This window comes from Neomonachus schauinslandi, chromosome 2, assembly GCF_002201575.2.
Source record: "Neomonachus schauinslandi chromosome 2, ASM220157v2, whole genome shotgun sequence".
NCBI classification, from domain to species: Eukaryota; Metazoa; Chordata; class Mammalia; order Carnivora; family Phocidae; genus Neomonachus; species Neomonachus schauinslandi.
In genome coordinates, this window is record NC_058404.1 from 148505436 (window position 1) to 148515196 (window position 9761).

General features: G+C 38.2%; 1 protein-coding gene across 4 annotated transcripts in view; it reads right to left on the reverse strand.

The window, feature by feature from the left end:
- YTHDC1 (YTH domain containing 1) overlaps positions 1 to 9465 on the reverse strand; it is a 35322-nt gene extending 25857 nt beyond the window's left edge. For all 4 annotated transcript variants that reach the window (XM_021702242.1, XM_021702241.1, XM_021702240.1 and 1 more), the window contains exon 1: positions 9069 to 9465. In XM_021702242.1, coding sequence (XP_021557917.1) covers positions 9069 to 9096 — 28 coding nt within the window. In that variant the 5' untranslated portion in view covers positions 9097 to 9465. The remainder of the gene's footprint in view (positions 1 to 9068) is intronic.
- Positions 9466 to 9761: the final 296 nt, after the last annotated feature.

Consider the following 9761-nt stretch of genomic DNA (forward strand, 5'->3'; position numbering starts at 1 on the left):
ATGTGGTAAAAAGTTAACATTTGTGGAATGTGGTTGAAAGGTAAAAAATTTTTTTGTACTATTCCTATAGCTATTCTGTCCAAAAAATGTCAAAAATAACATTAAAAGAAAAAAAAAGTACTTCTGTGCTACACAATCAGAAACATTTCAGACTACTAGTATAAACTATGAAACATGTTAACTTGTTAAGGCAAGAGAACTGTTGACTATAATTGACATACTGAATGATCGTGAAAACCTGTAACTCAGTTTTCTCACTGCATCCCTACCCCCGCCATTTCCAACAGGACAAAATAAACCCTAGAAATACATGCAAATATTTACTACTTTAAAAGCTGATTTCTTTTATACGGGCGCCTGGGTGGCTCAGTTAGGCGTCTGCCTTTGGCTCAGGTCATGATTCCAGGGGCCTGGGATAGAGCCCCATGTTGGGCTCTCTGTTCAGCAGGCAGTCTGCTTCTCCCTTCTCCCTCAGCCCCTGCTCATGTTCTCTTGCTCACTCTTCTCAAATAAATAAAATCTTTTTAAAAAAAATATTATTTTTAAATAATACACTAAAGCTAATGATAAATGCTTTGAATACTAAGTATTCTGGTGCCAAAAATATCTTTCCAAATTTAAAGTGTGGTAAAGGGAAATACAAAGTCATGAACACTGATGAGACAGGACATTTTATTTTATGGCTCCAATCAAAAAGCAAAGCCCATTAAAAATTATAGCAAGGGTAATAATTAACCTGACCTGAGGTCTATAAACAGGATAAATGAAACTAAAATATCTCCAAAGAGTGACAGAAATCAGTGACTGAAGAGAACTAAAATACTTAATGTAGGTATAAGAAAGTCAGATAGGATACAGAAAAAGTAACATCTCAGTATTTGGAGTCAGACACAGTTGCTATTTAAGAGCACATCTTCTTCAGTGTCTTGTTAGACAGTTGCTGCTTAAACATCTAGGGGCACCTGAGTGGCTCAGTCCTTTGAGAGTCCCACTTGGTTTCAGCTCAGGTCATGATCTCATGGGTCATGGGATTGAGCCCTGTGTTGGGCTCTGAGCTAAGCGGGGAGTGTGCTTGAAATTTCTCTCCCTCTGCTCCTCCCCCACAAAGCATGCACGCTATCTCTGTCTCAAATAAACAAACAAAATTAAAAAAAAAAAAAAATCAAAAACTACATATGCTGGAATGGCGTAACAATTGATTTCTTTGGTGGTAAGAGGGCACTTTACTGTTTTTCTAAAATGAATATATATACTATATGAATTGTTTTTATTTTTACTTATAGCTCTCTAGTCAGTAAAAAAAGTGTATCCAACAGGGGCACCTGGGTGGCTCAGTCGTTAAGCGTCTGTCTTCGGCTCAGGGTTCGAGCCCGAGCCCCACATCGGGCTCCCTGCTCAGCGGGAAGCCTCCTTCTCCCTCTCCCACTCCCCCTGCTTGTGTTCCCTCTCACTGTGTCTGTCTCTGTCAAATAAATAAAATCTTAAAAAAAAAAAAAATGTACCTAACAGATCTTCACAAGAATCAACTACATTTCTGAACCAAAAACAAACAAAAAAACCCTATCAGGATGAAATAGGCAATTATGTAAACATAATGCTACACAAATCTTTTCATGAAATCACTAGCTCTATATTAGGAATATCAACCCAAAAGCCTGAACATTTACATGAAATTATACACTTTATATGTGCTAAATCTAACACAGAATGAAGGATTTGTGCAGGTTAATTTAAATCAATTTAAATTTCAGGCACGTTTAAATCATGGTTTCCCTATTTTAAAAAAAGGATATTGTTTAAAAAAGCCTTAACAAATAATTTTATTTGTCAAATGCAGAGACTGCAGTTTTAAAAAGCAGCCATAAATTTTTAAGACAATAAATATTAACCAATGCTTACTTTTTTTAAACATTTTACCACTTTCACATATATCATATATATACATACATAAAACACCTAAAGTATGTTTTATTATCCATCACTTCACAGATAAAGAAACAGGAGCTCAAAAGTACAAGGTGACCAAATTCATGTGTCTAGAAACAGATTGGTATAAGCCTACAGTTCAGGTTTTCTAAATCTAGAGTTAAATTAGATGGGGAACATTAGAAAAACCTTTAAACAAAGTATGAAGAAACAACAAAAATGCAAAATTATTAAAAAGTCATGTGCACTAGATTAATTTCAAATTAATGCACCAGAAAGCTCTGTGTAACTGACATTACAGCATCTTGAAATTTAAGATCAAACACTACATCCTCACTTGATGGTCTACATTTTTATCCATATTATATTTCATGACATCAATACCTATGTTTTATCACAATACTGACAAATGAAGATCTGCAGAATAAATTCAGCCTATGGCTTATTTGACCAGCAAGATAAGAATGGCTTCTGCATCTTAAAGGTTGTGTTTGGGGGGGGGGGGGGTGTGCAAAGAACAACATGTGACAAACCCTTGTGGGTTTTTCCAACCCCTAATATAAGTGACATTTTAAATTACTTTTCTCCATTACTGAAACCCCTTATATATTTACTGTAATATAATATACAGAAGATCTGGATTTGGAAGAAAATCCAGGTTATCATTTAAGAGCTAGGTTATCTTCAGAAAGGTCCCAGTCTGAGCTCCAGTTTCTTCACTTCTGGTAAGAGGCATTTAGAATAAAAAGATCAGTGTTTGGGGAAAGGAACAGGAGCACAGTTATTTCAATCTCTTGAGTTTTTAACCTTTCCTTTATCACTATCAAATTCTAATAAACCCTGCTTGCCACAAACCTTGTGTTAAGGACCAGGATACATTATACACAAAATCTGGTCCAGAACACAAAAATCCTTTTTTTTTAAACAAATATATACATGTTCTAATTATCTATTGCTATGTAACATGCCATCCCAAAACATAGTGGCTAAAACAATACAATCATTTATTATTATTGCTTATGGTTCTGGGGCTCAACTAAGGTCTCTCATGTGGCTGCAGTCAGATGGTGGGGGTAGGGCTAGAATCACCTGAGGGCTTGTTCATTCACATGTCTGACATCTACACCAGAAAGACTCAAAACAGCTGAGGCTTCTAGGGCATTTCTTTCTGTGGTCACGCTCTACCATGGCAGCTTCAGGGTAGGCAGACTTTTTACATGGTGGTTTAGGGCTCTAAATATGAACATCCCAAAAGAGAAAAGGCCAGGCAGAAGCTCAGTTCAGTATTTAATTCAGAGGCAATCACAAAAGTCTACTCAGGTTCAAACAGAGGAGACACAGACTCTACCTAATTGATGGAGAAGTGTCAAATACTTGGTAGGTGTTTTCAAAGCTATCACCATCTACTTAGTTTTGTTTAAACTTAAGGATTTTAATTACAAACGTAAGGTGTATTTTTAAAAACCAAAATATGGTTTTAAAATGAGAAAGTTTACAGTACTGGGTTATAAAGCTAACTTAAGCTCTTTCTCTGACCACTTCTTTCACTGGCTAGAAAAAGTACACTTTGTACGTATTTCAATCCACTTTTTCAACCCAGAATGAATTATAAAGAAAGTAAATATTATTTTAATATTCTCAGAAGCTACTGCTGCTGAAGACTAATCATCATTGGCATATCCCTTCTGGAAAAAGAAAAATAATTCTCTTTAAGAGATAAAATAACACCCATTAGTTTTCTAGAGTGACCTTCTTTAAAATACCTTAATAAATTTAATTTTTATTTTATTTTTTAAATAAACTTAATTTTTAAGAGTTTTAAATCACTCTTTGTCCTAAAATATACACTGTATATTTTAATATTCATTATTATTATTCTGTATATTTTAAATATTCAATTCCTTCATAACAGCTTGACAGCAGCACCCCAACCTAAGAATGTTAAACAGTAAAACAGCAAAGGTTAGCAAGTGCCAGATTAAGAAGAATTCTATGAACATACAATTCATGTACTACAAAAGTAACTCTAGCATAATATTTCTATAAGATAAAGCACTTCACATAGTTTTTGGATAAGTCTTTACAACGGATACAATATTGCGGCACCTGGGTGGCTCAGTAAGTCGGTTAAGTGTCTGCCTTCAGCTCAGGTCATGATCCCAGGGTCCTGGGATCAAGTCCTACATCAGGCTCCCTGCTCAGCGGGGAGTCTGCTTCTCCCTCTCCTCTGTCCCCTGTTCATGATCTATCTCTCTCTCATGCTCTCTCTCTCAAATAAAATCTTAAAAAAAAAAATACAGTATTTTTTGAAAATTATTTTAAAGACTCAACTGTTTAAGATGCCACAACAAAATGAATTGTCACAATGAATTAGCTCAAATGAAACACAAAATTATTCATTAAACAGTGTTTCTATTTACAGCTAAAATTCAAATTCATCCAAAAGTTATACGCTAACAATTTATAGTATGAATCTAGCTCTTGGACACTGTTGTTAAAACTCCAAGGATTTAATACAAAAATGCACACGTTGCATTTTTTAAAAGGACGATTTGGTCTTTAAGGAACCAGATTCTCACCTGAAAGCAACCAAAAGGAGCGGTCCTGAGACAGAAAAGGTAATATATGTCATGGTTTTGCAAGAGACAATCTGGGTTTATGCCTGGTAAACATGTGTATTTACGAATACCGCCTGCACACAGACCATGCTTGCTCTTTTACTTTTTTTTTTTTAACCTAATACCTATTAACTATTAAACAAGTACTTTATCTGTCTGACCCTAGTATGCATGTAAGCCTGTAACTCCTGAATAACAATGTTAAATAGCTGCAAATAAATTTGGTATGCATGATACTTTGTGAAAGAGTAGAAATGGTTAAAGAGGACAATCCTACACACCTCTAGTGGATTAACTGCCTTAACAAAACTCAAGCACCATGTTGTCCAATCTTCCAAAGTTTCAAAAGGATTCCCAAATTCAGATTTTCATTTGCAATTGACTTATTAAACACTGCCTCAAAAACAGAACAAAAATGCAGGTTGTTGCCAGCGTGACTACTCTGTGGAAGTGCTATCTGTGAATGTTTTGTTTTCACAATACAAGATGTAGATGGACTTCACTATCATCACTGATGCAAGCTAGCCACAATCTTATGTATCATCGCAAACTATTAGCAAACTGAGTTTTGAAATAAAGGTACAGATCCAGGGGTACAGGAAGCAAAACAAGAAAATAAAAAGAATCACTGTCTTTAGAAAGCCTGTTCAAAAACTGTCAAGATGTTAGGAGTAACAAGGCTGTTTTTTATTGTTCTATTGGGAGATTTTTGTTTGTTTTAGATAATCATGGGAAATTGGAAATCTAACTAGCTTTCAAAGTACTTGAACCACCAGGTTCAAGAATCCCAGAATGAAGCCTACAGAACTAAAGTGACTTCACTAAAATCTCACAACTATGAATCCAAATTTAGTGCTCTTTGCACTACACCAGAATTATGCTTTAATCTTGAAATTCCTGGCCCAGGAAGGCCACTCCCAGGGTATCAGTGTAGAAAATTAACCTTTCTCTGAGACACAGTGCATTGTTTAGGACCCAAAAGCTTCTGGGTCAGGAGATACAAAGTATTATTTGAGGGTCCAGCAACAAACTAAGACCTAGAATATTTAAACAAAGACAACCCGGCAGTTAAATATACCACACGTTCTTGTTTTACAACACAGAACACCAAAGTACATTCTATCTTTTATTTTAATTCATTTAATATAATGTTAATGGACTTTGACAAGAAGCAAGAATTCCTGGAACCTCCCCTTCTGTTACATTTTACATTAGACCAGTCTCAGTTACTGTTTGTCATTCAAAACTGTCATTCCACTAAATGAAGCGTAGAAACTTGCATATCCCATCCCACACAAATTTGCTGCTCTCCAATAAGCATACAATTTGAAGTCTAAGGAGAGCATTTTGAATTTTTTATCCTATTTCTATTACGGGTAAAACAAATACACTGGAATATCAAATACATACTCTATTGCTTTCTAAAGTCCTAATTAAAGTGGACCAAGGAAGTCAACCTTTTTCTAAGGACTTACTATAGTGAGGGCTATACCATGTACATATAATACGTGTTTATGTATACATAACTGTGTGAACATATTCATATGTACCTGCCTATATGATTGTGCGTGTACACATACAATTTAAACTGAGAAAACCCTTAGCTTTGACAGCAACAGCAAATGTCTCATAATGAGTTACCACTGAAGTCCAACCTTGAAGTCATTTATTCAAGGCTCTGAGTCATGATTAACTGTTCACCAAGAACCTGGTGAACAAGAGAGACACACTCCTGGCCCTGATGGAGCTTTCAGTCTGGAAATGCAGAAAACATTACTTATGAAAGTGGTTAACTCATTACCCTCATTTTGGATATATTAAACTTTCACACGGTTTTTCGGAGAGAACTTCATAAGAGCTTAAGAAATAAAATGAATACAAGGTGTTTAAAATAGAAAAGATATGTATTCCTCATATAGAAAAACTAACAGTTAACACCACCAATAGTGCAGTATCTTTTAAATCCACTTTTTGGACATATAATCACCATAGGAATGAGAGGGAGTTGGCAATTTACACAGGCTTCAGCTTCTAAGTATGGGTATTATAGAAGCATTATAGAAGTTAATGTTTATTATACAGTTAATATGCAAAGCCCAAAAATCCAAGGACTCTATAACCAAGTCTTTTAACTGTTCTGTGACTAACAGCAGATTTCTGCAATTTAAACTCATTTCTTAACAAGATTCTGTATCATTCATGAAATCATTTAAGGCCTGTGACAAGTCTAAGATTCTTATAGGGCTTAACTTTAAAATTTCATAATGTTTCATATAAGATAAGTAATAAGTATTTCACTTCCCACTTTTCCTTGTTGAAGTATGAGAAGGAAGAGGGAATTAGGTATTCTAATTCTGGTTATTATTCTAGCTGAGTGACAATGATCAAGTAAGTGAGACACCCTGGACCTCAGTTTCCTTATTGGCAAAATGAATTATTCTAGAAATCTTCTCATTACACCATAAGCAATTCCAGTAGGTTTGTATTTGCCAGCTTTCCCAGTAACCTAGAGACAATCTTTGATCTAAACTATAAAAATAAGCACTTACATCAGAGGTTTTAAAATAGAGATAAATTCAACTACAGAAATTAAGTTAATTTTTTTTAAAGATTTTATTTATGTGAGAAAGAGAGAATGAGAGAGAGAGAGAGTGAGCATGAGAGGGGGGAGGGTCAGAGGGAGAAGCAGGCTCCTCGCCGACCAGGGAGCCCGATGCGAGACTCGATCCCGGGACTCCAGGATCATGACCTGAGCCGAAGGCAGTCGCTTAACCAACTGAGCCACCCAGGCACCCCTAATTTTTTAAAACTATACAAATGTGAGATCTTGCAAAAGTTGGACGACTTATCCTAAGTATAGCTAATAGGTGGCATTATAAAGTCCCTAAGAAGAGTTATAAAGTTTATGTATTTGGACTGCACTTTCATCACTACATCCATTCCTAAAACAATTTTTAAAACATAACCTACTTTTCTTCCACAGTGTATGTTACTGTGTCTATTACTGACTTAACAACTATGTTCATTTTAACAACGAATTCTTGGGAAGTACTGGACTTTTACTCATTTTGTATCTGGTCTACCTCACCCACCACAACCACCACCCACTCCCATACACACAGCTCACAGATTACACTCTCATACAATCAAATGTTGACTGAATTAATTTTTATTGATTAAAATCATCTATTTTAATAACTGACTTTACTAATTAAAAGCAGTCTCTTTTTGTCACTAACACCATGCAACCTGAAGTTTACATCCCTTTCACACTTCTCAAAATGGGTGGTGAGGTGGGTTTAAGATTTAAGGAAGGTAAATTAAACTACTACAACCTAATCGCTGAATTGCCTTAACATAGCAGCAATATCTTAAACATATTCCCAAACACACCACTTCCCAAGCTTGTCCCTATCCTAGAGCAGTTTACTGAAGCATGAAGACTCTTCTTTCTCTTAAGGAGAAAAATTAAAGAGATCATAGGCCTAATACAACTTGACCTTAGAATCCATTTAACAAATCCCCACCCCCAAGTTAATTAGCCACACAAAAGAGTATATCTATGAGATACAGGGCAGCAGCTGTGCCATATTTTTTATCAACTATAACCTTTCCAAAACTATCATGGTAATCCTTAAAGTTAGAAAAGACCCTAAAGGCAGCATCTAATCTAGACTACTCTCCAGACGGGTACTGATCCAGGATATTCATTAATATCTGTAGGGCCTGGGAGGTCGGTATTTCAAAAGACATGACGTTCCATTCTGTCAACATCAGTTCTTCCTGTATTTCACTGTAATATTATTCCCCCAGCTCTCTCTAAATTACATCCGTTTGCTCCCGGTTGCACCCTTTAGATGCTAGCACAATGTGTTTCTATCAGAATAGTGGCCAGGATTATTTTTGCCAACCCTGTATCATGTAAATATCTCTTCAAACATCATGTTTTCCAAAATAAGTATTCGAGGAACTAAATGGACAATTCTTGCCACTTTGCCTATTTAACAGGAAGAGCCATAAATTACTTGTAGATATTTCTCGACATTACTAATCCACCTGTACAACTTCTTAAATATGGGCACTTACTAGACTGCCATCGTTTTGATCGTGGCATTAAGGATTTTCGAAATTTTGCTTGAGAGAAAGAGTCGTTCTGAAAATACGCATTACATCCGCATAATCCTACCAGGAAATAAACCTAAGGGCCTGCCACTCAGCACAGGCCCTCTAAGCCGCGCCCAGGGCTGCTAAACGGAAAGTGAAGAGGGGAATAGGATTAAAAAAACAAAAACAAACACACACACGAAAACCAACCCTAGGCGAGATGAAGTGCTAGGTCAAACGGAGATCGAGGACCAAGGGCAGGCCTGGTTTCTTCCAGTGAGTCCAAGTGTCTCAGGTGGGAAGGATCGGCTCCGCGCGGGACAAGCTAACCTCCCCAACCCCCACTCCGCAACGACGACCACGGCTCCATCGACCCACTACAGAGCGTCGCCTCCACCCGTCACCTTTCTCCGCACTAACCTTTCTCCTCCCGGCTGTCGGCCGCCATTGCTCCCCTCCTGTTTCCGCTGGTGCTGCTGCTGCTGCTGCTGCTGCCGCCGCCGCCGCTTCGACGCGACTCGCGCGGGCGCCGCAGCCGCGGCAGCCGTAGCACGGCCACGTCCGTCAGTCCGGCCGCTGGGCTGCGCGCTTCGCACCTTGGCCTCTACCGCTCACCGTTTTCGACTCACCCTTTTTCTTCCCGCTTCTTCCCTTTCTCCCTTTTCTCCTTTCACTCCAACCTCTAGCGCCCCAGGCCCAGCCTTCTCGTTGGGGTTTGGGGACGGGAGGGGGTAAGGGGGAGGGAAGGGAAACAGATGGCGACGGCGGGCGGCGCTAAAATGGAGCCTGCTTCCTGCGCGAAACAATCCCGCTCCCAAAATGCCCTGCGCTGTTTACGCTTCGTTCCTCCCTGGGAGCGTCACAGTGCGGAGAGGGGCGGGGAAGCGGGAAACGTGATAACGTTTGCACGTCGCTCCGTCTCTCACAGCCCGGATGTCCCCGGCTTGAGTCTCATTTTCAGTGATTGGGTCGCCGGAGTTATAGCTTATTGGGCTGTCCGCAGCGGTGCGTACACCCAGGTGTCGCCGTTTTCTCACCTGAAAAGCCTACTGACGGACTTTACTCAGCGCAAAAATGCTTCGGGTTGTTCCGCGGAACTTCTGATCCAATTCT